The 23,337-nt window shown below is 44.0% G+C and overlaps 1 protein-coding gene across 3 annotated transcripts in view; it reads left to right on the forward strand.

Annotated features, from left to right (window-relative positions):
* LOC126175554 (chitooligosaccharidolytic beta-N-acetylglucosaminidase) overlaps nucleotides 1–23,337 on the forward strand; it is a 210,436-nt gene that overhangs the window by 100,034 nt on the left and 87,065 nt on the right. Inside the window, exon 1 of one of the 3 annotated variants that reach the window (XM_049922399.1) lies at nucleotides 10,438–10,550. The exons of the other annotated variants lie outside the window; for them this stretch is intronic. Coding sequence (XP_049778356.1) covers nucleotides 10,496–10,550 — 55 coding nt within the window. The 5' untranslated portion in view covers nucleotides 10,438–10,495. Of the gene's footprint in view, nucleotides 1–10,437; nucleotides 10,551–23,337 lie in introns of those variants that run through there. 3 annotated transcript variants of the gene reach the window in all.

A 23,337-nucleotide genomic window follows, 5' to 3' on the forward strand; every position in this document is an offset into this window, starting at 1 on the left:
AGAAACAAAGTATTTGAAAAAGTAGGGCGCGTGAGTCAGTCGATATGTACTGAAGCAGTCGTGGTATTCAGCTGAGCGATGTAGAGAAACTACTGTCTCCCAGAATGCAAGCCAGTGGGTAGGCCTCCGTCAGAGTCATAAGAACTGCGGCGTCCTTTATTCGTAATTAAGTAACAGACAATAGCTTGAGGAAGATAAGCACACCGTGCTGAGTGAAGGTCTTTCCGTTTTTGCGTGCTGTCGTTGTGACACTAGTTTGCCTCTCCGTTTGTGGTCGTGACTTCGTATGACTTATTTACAAATTGACACAGGTTATGAACTCTAAAAATAAACCGTGTGTGCGAAAGGGATACCAATTTGTTCTCTGGTGCGCCATAGAGCAGTGTAGTGAAATATCGCACTGTCATCAGATAGAAAAATTTCAAACGCGTTTATTTTGACTCTACAAACGAAACTTAGATTTAATCACCGAATACATATTGGTCAGATACAAAATGGCTATTTTTGTCAAGACGTTTGCAACCGTGTTTCAGCTTCTACATCTACAATCATGTTCTGCAGGCCGCCGAAAAGTGCGTGGCAGAGGGTTCTTAGCATGTTACCAAATTTAAGAGTTTCTTCTATTTTTTTCTTTTTCTTTCAACCGCTTTGGGAGCGTGGGATGAACGACTGGTTAAATGCTTCTATGCATGTTGTAATTAATCTGCTTTTGTCCTCGTGGTCCATTCGGGATACGTAGGCGGCTGAAGAATACCTCTAGATGCTTCATCTGAGATAATGGTTCTTCAAATTTTGTGAGCAGGCTTCTGGGGTGTATTTTGCGTACTTCTTCAAACTTCTACCAATTCAAGTTTTACAACATTTCCGTGACACCCTCTTACGAACCAAACAAACCTGTGACGTTTCGTTCTGCCATTCTTTGTCCACGTTCGATATTCTTTTTCATTCATATCTGATATGGGTCACACATACTGTAAGACAGGAGACACAGGTTATTTTTGAACAGCTTCTTTTGTAGACTGACTGCATTTTCCCAGTATAGTGCCGCTGCATAGCGCGTCTGTGACTGCTGAAACACTCAAGGAATCAAAATAAAGTGACGTTACGGATATTGATTATTTGAATCAATATCCCTCACAGGTACTCTTAGGCATATGACTTAAAATGTTCGCGTTCTCAGTTCTTAAGATGGTCCCATACTGACGTCACCGTAACGTCATGGAACGGATAGGAACGTCACTGTTAAATGACGACATCTTCACACTGGACGGAACGTCAATAAAACGAAACGTCGGTTAGCGCAGTACTGAACGCCGAAAGGGAGTTTCTGGGATACCGCCGATCTTATAACAAAAAGTCGGAATACACAAAACTACAGAGATGGTGGGATGTATGAACCATCATGGGACTGGCAGTGATAATAGTCATTAATATAAACAGTTAATGGACATAGCAAGATCGAAGTCTTGAAATAAAAAAAAAGCTCTAAGTGCCAAAATTATGAATCTGAAGAAAATTACTTCTAAGTATAATGATATAATTAGTGATCATAATTGCATTATTAATGTGTTTTCTTTGAAAGTTAAGCATAGTATGGATCTAGTATCCAAAGTAAATTAAAAACATTGTACCATAATGGTATGAAAGTAAGTGGAAATCCAATGAAAAGCTGTAAGTGCCACACTTCATTACTCGGCAAAGAGATAGGAAAAGTTCATTCTGCTTTTTTAAACTGTATATGGTCATTAGTTGTCAGGTATTGCCTCATTTCAATCAAACCTTTCTTCATTTCGTCATAGATGTGGTTTGCAACATCGAGGGCATGTAGCGGATTTTTTTTTATGTCCTATACTCTCAAAACACGAATACCTTCCCAGGCCTCAAATTCATTTAAGCTTCTCCAGGGTCTTAACTAGATGAGGCTTATATTTGACTACCCATAGCCACTGTACACTGGATATGTTTAGGTTTCCTGTGTTTATATTACTATGTGCTGCTTTCTTGAAATCTAAGTAGTCAGATGCATTCATGTTATTGACGATAAATGGCTTTATTTGCCTTGACTGCTGAATCATGTCCTTTACAAATTATGGAACGGTACGTTTGGTAACTCAAGACCAAACATTCTGTCCAGTTATGGTACAGGTTAGTGATCAGTAATGAGACTTACTTCCAGTGCTGGGTGAGCTTTTGCAGGAATACGCTTTTTACTTGAACGTAAGTATTCATTTCTTCTGTTTCTCAGCTTTTTTTTTCATTGCTGTCACAGTACCTTCTCCTTTAATTTGTCGTTTCTTTTCGCTCAAACGGCTACAAACGTCTGCTGCCTCCGCCGTTTTATCTAACACCGAGGAGTAAGCGCGTGGAACATAGAGCCTTTCGTATGTTAACAGCAGTTTGTGTTAAACTTCATTCCATCTACTCGCTGTATTTGGTACTACATTTTCATTCATGACAGTTTGAGCCTTTTTTGCATTATTGGGCATGACATGTGGATCTTATTTCACACAAAACTTCAAAATTCCATGTTATACACTTTTATTTCAAGCCTTCGAGTCATAAGGTTGCTTTACAAAGGCTGTATGGCAAATTTTCCACGTTGTTCAAAAGTGAACAGAAAACCTGACGTCCAAACATTACAAATATTAACATTTATTTACACGTGAAAATATATACATGCCAGACAATGTTTGTATTGCAATGCACAGCTCCTTTTTACTTTATCCATTGCATTTTGTATTATTTCGAATACCAAATAACGTCAAAAATAATTATATTTTTCTCCCTTAATAAAGGTAATTTATTTTCACTATTCAAAATGATTTTTCAGTGACAATCGTTTCGTTGTTCATGCAGTTACTTACGCACATTATAGGATTCTTCTTTATCTAGGCGTCATCAGACATAAATCTTATTCGCATTCAGATATTTACCCTCTTTTGTGGAAGAACGTTGCTATGAAAATTATACAAGAACGCTCACACGACTAATACCGAACTCCTCGTGTAACCAGGCGTGGAACGAAACGGGAGGAAGGTTCCTTTCCACCCCCCTCAAACAAATTTTCAAATTTCGCAGCAAACTTTCGGAGAGTTAAGTAGCATAAAAACTAAGTATCCCGAAATTGGCAAGGTATTTTATAAATTACAGAACAGTGCACATAAATTATTATATCTAAACATTTTGTGTGTATCATTGTTTTCGTTGAGAAAATCGGAGGTATCTAAAAATGGTTCAAATGGCTCTGAGCACTATGGGACTCAACTGCTGAGGTCATTAGTCCCCTAGAACTTAGAACTAGTTAAACCTAACTAACCTAAGGACATCACACACATCCATGCCCGAGGCAGGATTCGAACCTGCGACCGTAGCGGTCTCGCGGTTCCAGACTGCAGCGCCAGAACCGCGCGGCCACTTCGGCCGGCTCGGAGGTATCTGTGGCACGTTAAAAGTATGACTGCAAGTGATATTTGTGGACAGAGAGGGGAGGAGTGGAGACGGTAACAAACTATGACTCAACCCACAACCGGTCCAGGATCCGCGCCTGCGTGCAACCTTTGCAATACGTTACGAAAAAAAAGCAAGCACTACAATAAAAAGTGAGAAGTCACTACTGTAGCATGAGTGAGCGTGGGGTGAATAGTTCAACTTCCGATGTTGGAAGACGACCTGCAGAGTGATTCGACCTTTCTGTCGCACCAATTGACCGCTGACGGTTTGTTGAATGCAGCTGGTCAGAGGCAGGCGCTAGTCCGGGTTCGATGCTAAGGGATCACCTCCTCCAAGTAAATATTACTTGCGATCGTCTACAATTTTAACATACCACATACGTCTACATTTTTAATAACAATAACAATGTTTCAATATGCCGTACTAATAATATACACTAAGAGAAAAATTTACGCACCACGAGGGAATTATCCGAATGAGACGGAAATCAGTAAATGTAACGTCATTGTGCAGACAAACAAATGATTACAATTTCAGGAAAATTGGATGATTTATTCGACGAAAGAGTTTCACAAATTCAGCAAGTCAATAAAGTGTTGGTCCACCCCTGGCCCTTATGTAAACAGGTATTAGGCTTGGCACTGATTGATAGAGTTGTTGCGTGTCCTCTTGAGGGATACTGTTCCAAATTCTGTCCAGTTGGGCCGTTAGATCGTTAAAATCCCGAGCTGGTTGGAGGACCCTGCCCGTAATGCTCCAAATGTTGTGAACTGGGGAGGGATCAGGTGACCTTGCTAGCCAAAGTAGTTTTTGGCAAATACGAAGACATGCAGTACAAACTCTCGCCGCATGCGGCCGGGCATTATCTTGCTGAAATGTAATCCCAGGATGGCTTGTCATAAAGGGCAACAAAATGGGGCGTAGAATATCGTCGACGAACCGCTGTGCTGTAAGGGTCCCTTAGATGACAGCCGAAGGGATCCAGCTATGAAAAGAAATGACGTCCGAGATCATCACTCGTGGTTGTCGGGCTGTTTGGTGGACAAGAACAGGTTAGTTTCCCACCGCTGTCCCGGTCAATACATGTCTTCGGCGGGGAATCTCATTGACGAGGGTAGAATTGTCTTCAGTGATCATCACGCCTCGGACTGAGCCCCGATGGACAGTGGGGACGGGTCTTGAGACGCTCCGGACAGTGGTGGTATACAAATCTGACTGACGGCCCGACAACCGGAAGTGATGGTTTGGGCCACCGTTTCTTTTATAGCAGTTCCCCTTTGGTTCTCATTCTCTGTATCCTTACACCACAGCGGTACGTCGACGATAGTCTACGCCCGGTTTCGTTGCCCTACATGGCAAGTAACCCAGAGCTTATATTTCAGCAAGATAGTGCCCGCCCGCATACGGCGAGAGTTTCTGCTGCTTGTCTTCGTGCTTACAGACCCTACCTTGGCCAGCAAGGTTACTGGATCTCTCTCCAATTGAGAAAGTTTGGAGGGTTATGGGCAGGGCCGTCCAACCAGCTCAGGATTTTGGTGATCTAACGCACCATTTTGGCAGAATTTGGCATAAATCCCTCAAGAGGACATCCAACAACTCTATCAAACAACGCCAAGCCGAATAGTTGTTTGTATTAGGGTGGCTCAAAGCGTTGCTGGCCTGTTCAATTTGTGAATTTCTTTCTCTTGAATAAATCATCCAGTTTTTCTGAAATTGTAGTAGTTTGTTTGTGTGTACATGTACATGGGATCTGCCGGTTTCCGTGCCATTCGGAAAATTCCTTCGCGTTTTTTTCTGTCTTAAAGCGTTGTTGGCACTTATTAGGCTGCGTCGCTGCAGTATAACATGCAAGAAATTGCAGTTCGCAGAAATATAACATGTGAAAAGCATTTGTCCGAAAATCTGATAAGAACACGGATCATACAGTCAATTTGAAAACTATAATACTAGCAAACACAACTCTGATACCTTCACATTTTACCCGATAATGGTAGTTGACACCGAACGTAAATAAATGTAACACAGTGCGTGTAAATAGGCGAAGATATCATTTTCTGTTCGATTATGCCATTGATGAAAAATCGCTGTAACCTAGGAGTAGCCATCCGAAACGATGTAAGGTGGAATAACCAAGTAACAGAATCTCTAAGAAAAGCACATGCCAGGCAGAGATACTTTGGAAGAATTTTGAGGAAATGTAATTTAGATTGTTCAAACAACAGTTGCATAACATATTACGCGTGATCCCTAATCAGTTTTCACTTAAATATCCTCCTCGACGCTGAAAGTGAAAGAGAATGTGGTGCTCGTTTATGCTGAGTAAGTTTCAGTTAAACTAATTGAGAGGCTGACGAATAATTAAATCAACTGAAACTGAAATGGAAAGTTGCAAAATTACCCCCCTGATTACCATTTAGTTTAAAGTGGATTAGAGATTCTGATATCAAAGAACATAAAATGATATGATAAAATTCAAGCAGTTAATTTTGAGGGTTCTCATAAGCAGGTGGCTAACTCAGCTCGATAATCCCGTCTGTCTGTTATCTGCAGTCTGATTCACCATGTTAAAATAAGTTTACATTTAATTTTGCAATCATCAATGATTTAAAGCATCAAAATGGTTAACGTGTGAAATTTGTCGCAAGGGACAATGCCAGATGGCTTTGTGAAAGCCCAGGCCGGAAAGTTGGTGTGGATTGCTTGAAATCATCATACGATTAACTGAGCATTTATTATCTGAGTAAATTACGATAAAATACAAAAGATTTCAAATAAAAATCACGATCGCTAGTGTATTTGTGTATTAGTTCATTAAGTTTACCATTAATATACGGAGGTGGCAAAAGTCATAGGATACCTCCTAATATCTTCTCGTACCTCCTTTTGCCCGGCGTAAGGCAGCAACTTGATTTGGCATGGACTTAACAAGTCACCGGAAGTCCCCCTACAGAAATATGAGCCAAGATGCCTCTATGATGATGATGAGGTTCCATACTCCGAGGAGCGTAGGGGACGATGCGGGAGACCCGCACCGCCTACTAGGCAAGGTCCTAGCGAAGGTGGTTTGCCACTGCCTTCCTCCGACCTTAATGGGGATGAATGACGATGAAGACGACACAACAACACCCAATTATCTCAAGGCAGGGAAAATCCCTGACCCCGCCGGGAATCGAACCCGGGACCCCGTGTGCGGAAAGCGAGAACGCTACCCCAAGACCACGGCCTGCGGACAGCCATCCATAATTACGAAAGTGTGGCCGGTGCAGGACATTATGCACGAACTGACCTCTCCATTATGTCCCATAAAAGCTCGATAAGATTCACATCGGGCCATCTGGATGGTCAAATCATTCGCTCGAGCTATACCGAATATTATTCAAACCAGTCGCGAACAATTGTGGCCCCATGACATGCTGCATTGTCATCCATAAAAATTCCATAGTTGTTTGGCAACATTAAGTCCATGAATGGCTGAAAATGGTAGCCCACCATAACGATTTCCAGTCAATGATCGGTTCATTCCATGTAAACATAGCCCGCGCCATTATATAGCCACCACCAGCATGCACAGTGCCTTGTTGACAATGGGTCCATAGCTTCCGTCAGTTCTTACCAACTGAAATCGCGACTCATCTGACCACGCCACGGTTGTGCATTCGTCTAGGCTCCAACCAATATAGTCGCGAGCAGAGCATAGGCGCTGCAGCCAATGTCGTGCTGTTAGCAGAGGCACTAGCGTCGTTCGTCTGCTGACAGTCCATTGACGCCACATTTCGTCGCCCCGGATTCGTCCGAGGCACGCTCTACGTTGATTTCTGCGGTTATTTCATGCAGTGTTGCTTGTCTGTTAGCACTGACAACTCTTCGTAAACGCCGCTGCTCTCGGTCGTTAAGTGAAGATCGTCGGCTACTGCGTTGTCCGTGGTAAGAGGTACTGCCTGAAATTTGGTATTCTCGGCGCACTCTTGACACTGTGGATCTCGGAATATTGAATTCCCTAACGATTTTCAAAATGGAAAGTTCCGCTTTCAAAGTCTGTTAATTTCCGTTGTGCGGCCATAATAACGTCGGAACTGTTTCACTTGAACCACCTGACTGCTTCTCCAATGCACCGTCCTTTTACATCTACATCTACATACATACTCCGCAATACGGTGCGTGGCGGAGGGTACCTCGTACCACAACTAGCATCTTCTCTCCCTGTTTCACTCCCAAACACAACGAGGGAAAAATGACTGCCTATATGCCTCTGTACGAGCCCTAATCTCTCTTATGTTATCTTTGTGGTCTTTCCGCGAAATATAAGTTGGCAGCAGTAAAATTGTACTGCAGTCAGCCTCAAATGCTGGTTCTCTAAATTTCCTCAGAAAAGAACGCCCCCTTTCCTCTAGAGACTCCCACCCGAGTTCCTGAAGCATTTCCGTAACACTCGCGTAATGATCAAAACTATCAGTAACAAATCTAGCAGCCCGCCTCTGAATTGCTTCTATGTCCTCCCTCAATCCGACCTGATAGGGATCCCAAACGCTCGAGCAGTACTCAAGAATGGGTCGTATTAGTGTTTTATAAGCGGTCTCCTTTACAGATGAACCACATCTTCCCAAAATTCTACAAATGAACCGAAGACGACTATCCGCCTTCCCCACAACTGCCATTACATGCTTGCCCCACTTCATATCACTCTGCAATGTTACGCACAAATATTTAATCGACGTGACTGTGTCAAGCGCTACACTACTAATGGAGTATTCAAACATTACAGGATTCTTTTTGCTATTCATCTGCATTAATTTACATTTATCTATATTTAGAGTTAGCTGTCATTCTTTACACCAATCACAAATTCTGTCCAAGTCATCTTGTATCCTCCTACAGTCACTCAACGACGACACCTTCCCGTACACCACAGCACCATCAACAAACAGCCGCGCATTGCTATTCACCCTTTCTAAAAGATCATTTATGTAGACAGAAAACAACAGCGGACCTACCACACTTCCCTGGGGCACTCCAGATGATACTGTCACCTCCGATGAACACTCACCATCGAGGACAACGTACTGGGTTCTATTACTTAAGAAGTCTTCGAGCCACTCACATACTTGGGAACCAATCCCATATGCTCGTACCTCAGTTAGGAGTCTGCAGTGGGGCACAGAGTCAAACGCTTTCCGGAAGTCAAGGAATATGGCACCCGTCTGATACCCTTCATCCATGGTTCGCAAGATATCATGTGAAAAAAGGGCGAGTTGCGTTTGGCAGGAGCGATGCTTTCTAAAGCCGTGCTGGTGCGTGGACAGCAACTTTTCTGTCTCAAGGAGATTCATTATATTCGAACTGAGAATATGTTCGAGAATCCTGCAACAAACCGATGTTAAGGATATTGGTCTGTAATTTTGAGGATCCGTCCTTCTACCCTTCTTATATACAGGCGTCACCTGCGCTTTTTTCCAGTCGCTGGGGACTTTACGTTGGGCAAGAGATTCACGATAAATGCAAGCTAAGTAAGGAGCCAATGCAGTAGAGTACTCTCTGTAAAACCAAATTGGAATCCCATCAGGATCTGGCGATTTATTTATTTTCAACCCATTCAGCTGCTTCTATATCTTGTGTGCGCCATACTTCCGCCATTTGTGCATGTGCGTATCGCTATCTCGTGACTTCTGTCACGTCAGTAGACGACAGTTCTGGCATGCCTTTTTTGCTGATGACCATTAATTTCTGTTGATTTCTGGCACATAGCGCTTACTACTTTCTTTGATTCAACTACATCTACATCATATTGCGAAAGCCACCAGACAGCATGTGACAGTATCACTAATTGGTCCCCTCTGCCCCGTTCCACTTGCGATTGGCACGTGGGAAGTATTATTGTTGTAAGATACTGAAGACTATTTAAGCTGTCAGTAAATATTACAGTGTTATGAGCGTAGTGGACATTGTTCAGCTTCTACCGAAATGTGTTTGGGGGAGCGGTTTCAGCCCCTTCCGCTTCTATCTATCTACGTCAACATCTACATTTATACTCAGCAAGCCACCCAACGGTGTGTGGCGGAGGGCACTTAACGTGCCACTGTCATTACCTCCCTTTCCTGTTCCAGTCGTGTATGGTTCGCGGGAAGAACGACTGCCGGAAAGCCTCCGTGAGCGCTCGAATCTCTCTAGTTTTACATTCGCCGTCTCCTCGGGAAGTATAAGTAGGGGGAAGCAGTATATTCGATACCTCATCCAGAAACACACCCTCTCGAAATCTGGACAGCAAGCTTCACCGCGATGCAGAGCGCCTGTCTTGAAGAGTCTGCCACTTGAGATTGCTAATCATTTCCGTAACGCTATCGCGCTTACCAAATAACCCTGTGACGAAACGCGCCGCTCTTCTTTGGATCTTCTCTATCTCCTCTGTCAACACGACCTGGTACGGATCCAGTACTGATGAGCAATACTCAAGAATAGGTCGAACGAGTGTTTTGTAAGCCACCTCCTTTGTTGATGGACCACATTTTCTAAGGACTCTCCCAATGAATCTTAACCTGGCACCCGCCTTACCAACAATTAATTTTATATGATCGTTCCACTTCAAATCGTTCCGTACGCATACTCCCAGATATTTTACAGAAGTAACGGCTACCAGTGTTTGCTCCGCTATCATATAATCATACAATAAAGGATCCCGCCTCTCCAGTTGGGTCTGGTCTGGTCAGAGAGCATTCTGGCGAAGGTGACACCTTTACGAGAGCAACCGACCGCATTCGCTGCTGGTACGCTCCGCATTATTTATGTTTAGCTGCCCGAGAACGGTGAGGGACGGTGTGCGTGCACGCAGGTGCCTGCCATGCCGCGGCGCGATAGTCGATTCCGGTGGCTACGGAACCAGCTGGCGGCGGCTGGTTCGGTGGACACGACTGTATGGTGGCCCCCCTCCACGGCTGCCGCTGCAGCGGGAGGAACTTTCCCCCCCGAGAGCCGCCGCTTCACGGCAGCGGCGAACAGTGCGTGAGCAGTGAGCGATCGTCTCGCGGGGTGCGTCCGTGGAAGACTCGCGTGCATGAAACGGGAACACCGGCCGCAGAGGGGCGCTCCCCGCCCTGACTTGCGTAACTGTGCGTAACGCTCGGCGTAGCTTGCCATTTTGCTGCATTTCGCTCTTGTGTGTCCTTTACTTCGCGGATTACTTGACGGGAAGCTCTCTTGTGACAGTCTTCTGGTGGAAACTACGCGCAAAAAATATAATAGATGTCTTGGTCTAGCGGTAAAGAGAGACTGATTAGTGGTGGAAAAGTTTGTAGTGATGTTTTCTGAAGTGATGTATTTATGACGTTCTTCTAGAAAATCGAGGCTGTGAAGAACAGCATCATAAACACGTCCAGTTTCATTCCGTTGTGTGTTAGTTGGGGAGCTCCGAATTCTAACAACGATTAGTGTCAAAGACGTATTTTCGTGCCAATGATTACACTTACAGAAACACTAGCGGATAAACCTAGCACTGCCCGGGTATCCATTTCGGCAGTTTCCCGTTAAAAACGGAAACTTGAGATGAACTGCGTTTGTTGTGTAATACCGAAAAAATTTCATTTCCATATATTCGTGAAAACACCTTTGAAATTATGAAACAGTCGTACAAAGAAATACGCATAATGTACAATTGTTTAAGTCCAGCTACTTCGTGTGTCCACAACGTGATTCTTTATGGCTAAACGGCTACAGCCGCTTACGCTTCTCATGTGAAACCTTTCAAAAGCGTTGCCAAGTGTCAGGGATTTACTTAAGTTGTCTCGACTGTAGTAGTGTCTTAGCAGTAAAGAATGAGTGTACTAAAACTTCAGGCATGATGCGACATTTTTTCCACGCATCTCAATGTTAACGGTGTCATATCTCCCAATCTATGTTTCATAAAATGACATAATTTTGTAGGTACATTCAGCGGCATATGTGGACACTGTTTACACACTGTGTTGCGAATAGAGATAGTAGCACAGAAGTAATAAATTCAAACGTCATCCACGATATCTCCCGAACTGTGATAAGTACGTGGCTCTTACTACAATGGCGTTTGTTGCCTGACAGTAAGGGATATGTGTACCAAGTTTGGCTGAGATCGGTCAGGCTGGTTTAGGAGGAGATGTGGAATACACACTCACTCTAACACACACACACACACACACACAGACACACACACATACGCATGAATATAACATATGTATTTAAAAAACAAGAAAGGAATAGTCGGAACTTTGGATATCATCTTAAACTAATGAACACGTGATATTGCGTATTGTGCAATCTGCTAGCTGGGCTATAAAAGTCTCTCGCTCCGCTGTTGCTGTTACTGACCTACGTAATTTTTTAAAATAATTTTGCATATTCTTTCGTTTGCGGCCATGGTTCGTTATTAGTGTTCATAAATATACTTACTGCAAACGGAAACTTGTGCAGTTTTTCATAAGGTAATTAGCACACTTCACAACTAGTCTCATTTATTTCTGCCAACGAGTCACAATGTGCGCACTGACAACTACAATGGAACGTTATCTCTGACTGAAGAGGATTCGTAAGGAATGTCTCAAAACATACGTGTATTTGGTTGAGTGCTCTGCTTTAACAGTGACTGCATGTGGATTATTAAAAGTATGTCAGATGATAGTGCAGTGCAATAATTCAAAGGAAAACATTTACAATATCTGGGAGTATGAAAGAAAAACATGGTATGGTGATGGAGGAGTGCATTCGGCCGCGGGTGTTTTTGGCGTGACATCATTTGTACACGATGACCGCAATTAAAATCATTGTACAAATAACTGTTGTTGCTTTTTTTAATGGTATGGTAATCATTTCTTCCTATTTCTATTTTATATGGCGTTGTCAACCAGAACCCTGATCTATACGCCTCATTTGTTTCTTCCCATTACGTGCTGTGTTTGTCCGCTCGTGCTATTATTATTCATCCTTCTTACGCTCGCACCGAACGCTTTCCCGCCATCTACTTGTGGGATCTATGGCGTCTTCGTGTTCAATTTATTCCTTTAGAGAGAATGCATTAGTCGTTGTGATGACATTATCATGTACACTCCTTATGTACGTAGTTCACAGTCATCATTTTTTTATGCGCGGTGGCAGTATGTTCAAGGTATTTCGCTAGTGTTGTCCTGTCACAGACGAAGGAAAGAAGTGATTACGTCTAGTCGATATCGAGATTGCTGTCATCTGTTTGTTGTAAGATCCTAGAGCATAATGTAAACACAAACATGATGACGATACCGGAGGAAAAACACATTTTCTCAGTGAATCAGCACACATTGCGGAAAAACCACTCGCTTGAAACGAAGCTTGAGTTATGCATATACGATGTCATGCAAGCAATAGATGCAGACGAGCAGCTAGATTCGGTTCAAAAATGGTTCAAATGGCTCTGAGCACCATGGGACTCAACTGCTGAGGTCATCAGTCCCCTAGAACTTAGAACTACTTAAAACTAACTAATATAAGGAAATTACACACATCCATGCCCGAGGCAGGATTCGAACCTGCGACTGTAGCGGTCGCGCGGTTCCAGACTGTAGCGCCTAGAACCGCTCGGCCACTCCAGCCGGCTAGATTCGGTCTTCCTAGATTTCCAGTGGATGTTCAACCGCACCCTTTTATCTGCAGAGATATGGAGTTGGTTGGATGATGTTTTAACTTACAGAAGCGAGTGCCGTATCCTGGGAGGCAAATGTGAGGCAGGAATGAGACTAACGTCCTCAGTACCGTAAATGACTTATCAGGTAGTGTGATATGCGCAATGAGAATGTTCGCTGACGATACTACTGTCGATGGACTCATAAGATAATAGAAAACGTTTTTTAAGATAAAAACACTCTAGACTGCATACACTAATTTTATTTTTATTTAAAAATAAAATAAAATAATTATATGTGATCCACACTGTTTTATTATAACATTTTAACAGAATATTATGACCGTTTTTATTTCCAATAATTATATTTAAAAAAATTTTAAACAGAAAAGACCTTGGACAAAATTTCCGCTTGGTGAAGAGAGTGGTAGCTCTTTTTAAATGTAGACAATGCAGAATAATTCGAATAACAAAAAGAAACAGAGCGATAGTATTCGATTACGAGATTTGTGGAGAAGATATGGAGCTAATCACGTCATTTAAATATCTAGGGGTAACACTGAGAAAATGAATGAAATGGATAGCCCGGGTAAAATCTGTTTAAAGCAAAACGGATGCAATACTCAGATTTATTACAAGGGTGTTGGGTATGTGCAGCGTGACAGTAAAAGAAATTCGCGTTCCAGGCGCTAGTGAGGGCAAATCTAGTTTATTACTAAACTCCCGATACTTAAAGAATCGAACTCCCATGTATCAAACAGCTTCAAATGTCTGGTTACTTTAAAGATTTGACTTTAAGCATGTAGGCGAGAAAAAAGTTTACGAAAAGTTTGAAATTATGCATAGAGTTCGTTGCAAGTCGCTAAGTGCTCCTATTATGAAACACTGTATAAATATATTCTGGATAATTTGCGCTCCGGCCGGCCGAGGTGGCCGAGCGGTTCTGGCGCCACACTCTGGAACCGCTCGACCGCTACGGTCGCAGGTTCGAATCCTGCCTAGGGCATGGATGTGGGTGATGTCCTTAGGTTAGGTAGGTTTAAGTAGTTCTAAGTTCTAGGGGACTGATGACCTCAGAAGTTAAGTCCCATAGTGCTCAGAGCCATTTGAACCATTTAATTTGCGCTCCGTTTCGGGTAAAAGTTAGTTTTTAACGCTTCTCAGTGTTTATGACGCCATTTCCTCTGAACCACTTGTAGTACAATGATATAATTTTGCTGGAGCACTCAGGGCTATATGTGGGCACTGTCTGCAAAATGTGTTGCGACTTAAGTTAACAGTAAAGAAGAAATAAATTAAAACGTCATGCATGATGCGGCGGTTTTACTGCACGAACATGTTTGGCAGGACACACTCCACTCAGATCCATACATTTCTGTAAGAGCGCGAAGGCTCCTTGAAGTTTCGGATGCACTAATATCGTCCGAGCTCCTACGAGAATCAATAATTTACGTGTAGCGGGTGCTGCATTGCAGCGTGCGATAAGTTGGAAATTTGAGTCGGTCAGGGACCGTGTCCGGATGGCCGAAGCGGTCTATGATCTCCAACGGTACTCTCCTTTATTCCTAGAAGATGCACATGGATTTCTCCACGGCTACGGGTGGCTTTCATGGACTTCACAGGTCCGAGCAAAAATTGAAAACAAAAAACACCCTTCTTGTCTCATATAACTTTGATACCATCTCCCCCATTTTCTTTCCTCCTGTCTTAGTTTCTTCTTCCTTTCTTAGTTTAGGTACAACTGTTAGAATAGGCATGTTTAGGGGCCAACACGTGAAGTGGTGCAAATATCTTTGTGTTTAGGTTTAAAGTGGCGGTGGAAAATAGACCTCTTTTTTTGTAGGTTGCTTTATAATCAGGAAACAGAGAGGAAAAAAGGAAAAAAAGCGGTTAAGGCAACTTCTCATGAGAAGCGGCAAATGCGGGTTCGAGTCCCGGTCCGGCACAAATTTTCAAGTTTCGCCACTGCATTGCTACAGTGTCCTGTGCAGCTGAGTCATAAGTTTCCCACCCATCCTTTTCCTTTCTTTCCCTATCCTCTATTTCATATAAAGAATATAGAGTGCTGTGCATGTTCAATATATTTTTATGCAGCAACTTTTTGAAAATCGATCAAGTTTTCGGTTCATTTGACGTTAGCTTACAAACGGTATTTCCACCGCCGTACCCTGATTTCTCCCGTAACCTATATAGCCTATAGAATCTGCTGTATCACTATTGCGTCCGCGATTCACCGTTACGAGAGTTTCAGTAGAGGTGGGAGTGCAGTGGACACGAGCTAGCACCGGTAAATGTTTTACATGCGACAAAACTTCCGGAAGACGAAAATCGAATTTCGGAAATCATTTTTCGTTGTCGTGATTACGTGTTAAGGTCTGAAATGGTTTTCTTAGCTCGATCAAATATGGCCTCTGAAAATCAGCTCTCTTGAATTAAATACTGGAGGTACATCACGTCATGCCCAGTGTAATATTTCTACTTCTCCCTCACTGCACAGAAAGTCACTCCGTTTGTTTACATGGGAGCGAATATCGATTATGGAAATTCGGCACCTCGGATCGCATTTCGAGAATCGATATTGGAGTCTTTACATGACCAAACGAAAGAGGTATTGGGAAATCCGTTTACGAAATCTGGTTTTGGGAGCGCCACGTGAATATAGCGAGTGTCGCAGCCTCGCAGGAACGTCCTGGTAGCGGTGTACAGTTGCTCGACGGCAGCGGCTGGCCGATCTGATGAATGAGTTCGTGAGGAGCCTGGCGGGGGCAGGGGGGGGGGGGGAGGCAGTCCGTTAAGAGGGGCAGCTCGGCGTCCTACATCCGAGGCGTGCGGAACGGGGCTCAGATAAATAAACCCTCTGAGCGGCTTTTGTGGCGTTACACAAGAGCTACGAACGAATATCCTCCCCCTCTGTTCTCGAGCGTGTTGTCAGAAATGTTACAAAGCTGTGTGTAAACCTATTGTTTACTAATTAAACCGTAAAGGTCTTATCTACATTCTGATCGAGGAGGCGCAGTTGACCCGGTCTCGCGTTCTAAAAAGCAAGAAATTCAAAATCCTGTTCGGCCACCTAGAATTAGTACGTTTTGCGTGTTCCTCCTAAAATAATTAAAGCGAATGTCTGGGTGGTTTCTGTTCCAAGGGTACGGTCGGCATCCTTCGCAGTCCTTGTCCTATGCAAGTTTGTGTTTCGTCAATAATGACCCTCTCGTCGACAGGGTGTTAAACTCTAATAGCCGTTTCCTTCTTATCTACATCTGTGTACGACATTCTAAAAGTTCTCGGAGTGATGAATAATATACAGGAATTTAGGGGTTAGGAATCTTTATTTTTCAAATAGCTTACAGTATAATGTATTAGGTCAACAAATGATAATTATAGTAAAATCACTCCAACTACGCAAAATGCATGATTCTCTACACCGGCAAACCACTGTGAACAGCTTGGCGGACGGAGCTTCCCTTTGTACCACGTTTTAAGGTTGTTTTCCATTTCATTCTCGCATTGAGCGCGGGAAGAATGATTGCTTAACTGCCCCTATGCGTGCTGTAATTAATATAATCTTGTTCTCGCAGTCCCTGCAGGAAGGATACGTACAAAATTTTAGTATATTCATAGATTCTGTATTTCATACTGCTTCTTAAAACTTTGTAAGTAGACTTTTGGGGGTATCTGCGTCTGTCTTGAAGAGCCTGTCAATTTCGGTTTTCAAACATTTCCGTGACGTTCTCCTCTGAGTATCAAATATGCGATTATTCGTGCCACCTTTTTTGTATTACGTTCAATATACCTTGTTAGCCCCATTTGGTACGGGTCGCACGTCCTAACAATGAATTGTAGTCTACCACACCCTTTACCTAAGGGTGAATCTATGTGATGTCCATTTCATATCCCTACAAATTGTTGTACTCTAGTATTTGAATGCGTTGACTGCTTCCTACTGTCACTCATTGATACTGTAGTCATAGGATATTTCATTTTTTTATTCTGTTAAGTACAAAATTTTACATATCTGAACATTTATGGTATGATGTCAATCTTTGCAACACTTAAAAATGTTATAAAGATTTGACTGGATAAATGTACAGCTTTTTTGTGATAGTTGTTCACCACACATTCCTAAATAATCTGCAAAAATCTGAAATTAATGTTGGACTTATCTGGCTGGTCGTTAATATGCAATACGAAGAGCAAGGGATCTTACACAGTTCGCTGGGGTATGCCTGAAGTTATTGGCTACATCTGTGATGCTCAGTTGAAGATGGAATACCTTGTCTTTCTTACCAAGATATCTACAGTACAGTCAGAAAGTTTGTTCATACACCATATGACTGAACTTTCATTAATAAGCGTATGTGTGATATTGAATGAAATGCGCTTCGGAAGTGAAGAATTACCGATGTGGGCTCTCATACGAGTTTGGATTCACATGATCGATTCACATATTCGAGTCCACATATATACTGATCAGCCAGAACATTATGACCAACGCCCGACTATATATATAAACCTGTCCAGGCGATAGCAGCGCCACCTCGCCATTAATGACCATTATTCAGACACACGCGCGGTACATGTAGAATCAGTGAGCGTGAGGTCCGTGTTTAGAACAAGGAGGACGCGCGATCTGTGTGAGTTTGGCCGAGGGCAGATTGTGATGATCCAAACTACACCACTTGTCAGGTGTTCAGGGAGTGCGGTGGTGAGTGTCTTCAATACGTGGCGAAACCAAGGTGAAACCACGTCCAGATGTCGTGGGGTTGGACGGCCACCCCTCATTACAGATGTCGGAAGTCGTAGGTTGGGCAGACTGCTAAAACAGTGGCGGAACTAACATCATACTTTAATGTTGGGCGGAGTACAAGTGTGTCTTAACACACAGTGAACCGAATACTCCTAACGACGGGACCCCGCTGCTGTCGACCATGCATGTGCCAACATTAATACTATGACATCGGCAACTACGACTGAAATGAGCATTTGACCATCGGCACTGGACGTTGGCGCAGTAGCAGGGCGTCGCATGGCCTGATGAATCCCGATACCTTCTTCATCAAACCGATGGGAAGGCGCGTATCCGTCGTCTTTCGGGGAACAGCTCCTTGACACCTGTTGTGTGGGATGGAGACAAGCTGGCGGCATCTCCATTACGCTCTGCGGAACATTCACCTGGGTATCTATCGGTCCAGTGGAGCTCGTGCAAGGCACCATGACGGCCAAGGAGTATCGTGCACTGCTTGCAGACCACGTACACCCCTTCATGACCATCATGTTTGCCAACGGCAGTGGCATTTTCCAACAAGATAATGCGTCATGTCAAGGAGTGTGGCGGGGTGGTTCGAGGCACACAGTGGCGAGTTCCAATTGATGTTCTGATCTCCAACTCGCCAGATGTGCGCCCAATCGAACACATCTGAGATGTGATTGAATGTGGCTCATCGACCACTTCCCCGGAATTTAGGAGAATTAGGTGGCTTGTGTGTGCAGACGTGGTGCCAATTCACCCCAGCGACCTCCAGAGATCTCATTACTTCCATGCCACGACGCGTCGCCGCTGTTATCCGTGCCAAAGGGGGACATACCGGTTATTAGGATGTAGGTCATAATGTTCTGGCTGATCAGTGTGTCTGCATTCGCTGCTTCCATTGTTCAGAACATTTCTGCATGTAATTTTCTGTAAGTCTTCACAGAATCATCCCTCTTTTGCTTTTCGATGGAGTGCAGTAATACATCTTTTGTAAACTGATTATCCAGTGCGATCGAAGCCTACGGTCACAAGATCAGTTCGTAAAACAATAACGCGCTATTTCTCTGCGTCAAATAGCTCTTTCGTAAGGCGAAAACTTTCGCTTGATCCCTTGCTCCGTAGTAATCTCTTCCACTGGAACAAAACCAGTGTCTTCAGTGCTCCGTATGTTTCGCGGTAGGAGGCTGAGACAAGGCAGCATTGCATACACTTGCTTAGACAGAGTGCAAGAGAAAGTGCATGCCTTCTCGCAGTACCTTCGTCGGATACGCGCGGCAGCCCCAGCAGCAGCAATTGCCTTCTGGATAGCCGCCGATGCGCTGAGCAGTTGTTTCAAACGTCTACTCCGTTAATACGTTATAATGTGTTCAAGAAAAAACTCAAATATAAATTGCCTCTAACCCACGACTCGTCAGTCACCGACAGACCGTTGTTTGTTAATATTATATTTTCTTAGTGTGCAAGTTTCAAGTCTTTGGACTAATGACTTTTATTATCAGTATCTTCCGTTCGAACAGCGCCATTCTTATTACTAGGTTGCGTAGCGTTTTTGTTTTGCATGTTGGTATTTCGGCTGTTATGGGCTTGTTTATCGATTGTCATTTTTTATTTGTAGTTCACTGTTGCTATTTGAGTTTACGTACTGTCATTTCGTCATTTGGAGATAGTGAGTGGAAATGTGGATGACAGAAAATGGAATGCCAGGTGCAGAAATTGGAACATTTCCGACATTTTCTTCTGTTTGAGTTCAGTAGAGGGGTGACAGCAGCGGAGGCAGCCAGGACCATTTGCGCCGGTGTGGGGTTAATGCCACTGGACAGAGCACCGCAGGAAAACGTTTTTCTCGTTTTAAAGAGGATTAGTGACTCTCCACGTTCAGTAAGACATTCAGGGTATGATGAAGATCGTTTAAACGCATTAATCCACAATGATCCACGTAAGCGTACTCGAGAAGTGTCAAATGTCATGAACTGTGGTTATTCCACCAGCGTGCGACATTTGCATGCAGTGGGGAAAGTTAAAAAATCGGGTGTATGGGTACCGCAACCTCTATGCCAAAACCACAAAAATCAGTGGATTGCCATATGTGCATCCCTTCTTGCTCGGTATCAATTGGCTCGTGAACAACACCGACTATTCCTATCCTGTATGGTTAAAAGACCTGCACGCATCCACAAAAGATAATGTTATGCATCTAGTGGAACACCGACCGTACGGTGTGCTACGAATTACTTCCCCGAGCTTTAACCGTCACTGCTAACTTTGCTGACAACAACTGAGACGTCTTGCAGACATAGTCCAAGAACAACGACCAGGTGGACATGTAGCTACTCCACGATAATGCCCGTCCGCATTCTGCTAGACTGACAAGAAACACTACACAAGAGCTGGGTTGGGAAGCCATTCCGCATCCGTCTTATTCATCTGATCTTGGGCCATCAGATTTTCGTCTGTTCCGTTCTCTAGAGCAACTTTCAAGGAACTTCCCTTCCGGATGAAAATGCGCTCAAAATGGTTCAAATGGCTCTGAGCACTATGGGACTTAACATCTGAGGTCATCAGTCCCCTAGACTTAGAGCAACTCAAAACCTAACCAACCTAAGGACATCACACACATCCATGCCCGAGACAGGATTCGAACCTGCGACCGTAGCAGCAGCGCCGTTCCGGACTGAAGCGCCTAGAACCGCTCTGCCACAGCGGCCGGCAAAATGCGCTCCGAACGTAGCTCGACGACTTCTTCGTCTGAGAACCACGTAATTTCTACAGTCGTGGAATCGAAAAGTTAACCCCAGCTTTGGCAGACTGTTTTAAATAGGGATGCAGAATATATTACTGCTGACTAAAGTCTCTGTTATGTATATCTGTCGTGTTTATTAAACTTAAAAGAAAACGCTACGAGCTTATGCATCAACCTAATAAGTCGTCGAAGGAGGCGAATTTTCGCTCTTCTAACAATGAAACTGCATATATACATATATATTGATTTATAGGAGCCTGGAGATCACCTGTGAAGTGACATGCTCTTCAGTATTGCAGACGAGCTAATTTACGCTTGGAAATTAACATGAAAAGTGTTGTGTACAGGTGGAATTTAAAAGTGGCGGCTTAGAATGATTTTAGCTTTGGTTGTTCAGACTATTTGTCATGAAGAACCAAAAAGAAAAAAATGACCTGTTGTAAAGAGTTACATACTTGGACTGGATAGGTGAATGAATATTGATGTCGTAATGCAAATTTGCTACGTGTACGGAGACCAAAGTTGCATGGAATGGCGTCCTCCCAGGTGCAGAGTGCTGGAGAAGTGGTCCAAGGCCGGCAGTCAGCTGACTCCGCAGACGGCGTTAGTAGGCGGCCAGCAGCTCCCCACTCCAGTCCAGGTCCGAGTAGCTGCTACCGCTGCTTGCCTCTCTGTCTTCCACCTCTCTCAAGTAACGGCTACGCCCGCTATACATGCTCTGCAAGTCACACTGAAGTGCTTGGCATTGGGTGACTCGCACCACTCTCTTTATTGTCCCAGTCGACAGTGAACTGTGATGCAAATTACTAAGTCTGTGTACGATCCTAATGTTTCTATTGTATCTCCAGTTCCTCTGTTAACTCCTTTTTTTTTTTTTTTTTTTTTTTTTTTTGCAACGGGCAGTTTATCTGTTTAATAATGGTTGATCGTATCTACAAATTTAAGCTTCCCCGAGTCAGACATAATTTGAATTCGGGAAGCAGCTGCCGGCCGCGGTGGCCGTGCGGTTCTGGCGCTGCAGTCCGGAACCGCGGGACTGCTACGGTCGCAGGTTCGAATCCTGCCTCGGGCATGGGTGTGTGTGATGTCCTTAGGTTAGTTAGGTTTAAGTAGTTCTAAGTTCTAGGGGACTTATGACCTAAGATGTTGAGTCCCATAGTGCTCAGAGCCATTTGAACCATTTTTTCGGGAAGCAGCTTCCCAGTGAACATGACATTTCACTGACAGTGTTTTAAATTAGGCTACTGGCAAGATTTCACTATAATTTATTTCAGTATCTGTACTGCACAGTAAATACACCGAGGTGGCAAAAATGTTCAAATGTGTGTGAAATCTTATGGGACTTAACTGCTAAGGTCATCAGTCCCTAGGCTTACACACTACTTAACCTAAATTATCCTAAGGACAAACACACACAACCATGCCCGAGGGAGGACTTGAACTTCCGATGGGACCAGCCGCACAGTCCATGACTGCAGCGGCAAAGACCGCTCGGCTAATGCCGCGCGGCGAGGTGACAAAAGTCATGGGATACCTATTAATATCGTGTCCGACCTTCTTTTCCCTGACGTAGTGCAGCAATTCTACGTGGCATGCACTCAACAAGTCGTTGAAAGTACCTTGCCGAAATACTGAGCCATCCTGTCTCTATAGCCAACCATAATTGCGACAGTGTTGCCGGTGCAAGATTTCAGGCACGAACTGACCTCGCTATTATGTCCCGTAAGTGCTCGATGGGGTTCGTGCCGGGCGATCTGGGTGGCCAAACCATTCGCTCGAATTGTCCAGAACGTTCCTCAAACTAATCGCGAACAATTGTGGCCCAGTAACACGGCGCATCGTAATCCATAAAAACTTAAGTCCATGAATGGCTGCAAGTGGTCTCCAAGTAGCCGAACATAATAATTTCAAACCTGTGGTCGGCTTAATAGGACCAGAGGACTCATTCCATCCATCCCATATAAACACGTCCCACACCATTATGTGACCGAGCGAGGTGGTGCATTAGTTAGCGGGAGGACGACGGTTCAAACCCGCGGCCGGCCATCCTGATTTACGTTTTCCTTGATTTGTCTAAATCGCTTCAGGCAAATGCCAGGGTGGTTCCTTTGAAAGGGCGCGGCCGACTTCCTTCCCCATCCTTCCCTAATCCAATGGCACTGATGACCTCGCTGTTTGATTCCCTCCCCTGAATCAAACAACCAACCAGCCATTATAGGAGTCACCACCAGCTTGCACAGAGCCTTGTTGACAACTTGATTCCATGGCTTCGTGGGGTCAGCGCCACACTCGAACCTTACCATCAGCTCTTAACAACTGAAATCGGTACTTATCTGACCAGGTCACGGTTTTCCAATCGTCTAGGATTCAACCGATGCGGTCAAGAGCACTGGAAAGGCGCTGCAGGCGATGTCGTGCTGTTAGCAAAGGCGTCAGATGCCTGAATAGCTCATTTATGCCAAATTTTGCCGCATTGTCCTAACGTGTACGTTCGTCGTACATCCCACGTTGATTCAAATGGTTCTGAGCACTATGGGACTTAACATCTGAGGTCATCAGTCCCCTAGACTTAGAACTACTTAAACTTAACTAACCCAAGGACATCACACACATCCAAGCCCGAGGCAGGAGTCGAACATGCGACCGTAGCAGCAGCGCGGTTCCGAACTGAAGCGCCTAGAACCGCTCGGCCACAACGGCCGGCTCCACGTTGATTTCTGAGGTTATTTCACGCAGAGTTGCTTGTTTGTTGGCACTGATAAATCTACGCGAACGTCGCTGCTCTCG

Source organism: Schistocerca cancellata, chromosome 3 (genome assembly GCF_023864275.1).
Source record: "Schistocerca cancellata isolate TAMUIC-IGC-003103 chromosome 3, iqSchCanc2.1, whole genome shotgun sequence".
Taxonomy (NCBI): Eukaryota; Metazoa; Arthropoda; class Insecta; order Orthoptera; family Acrididae; genus Schistocerca; species Schistocerca cancellata.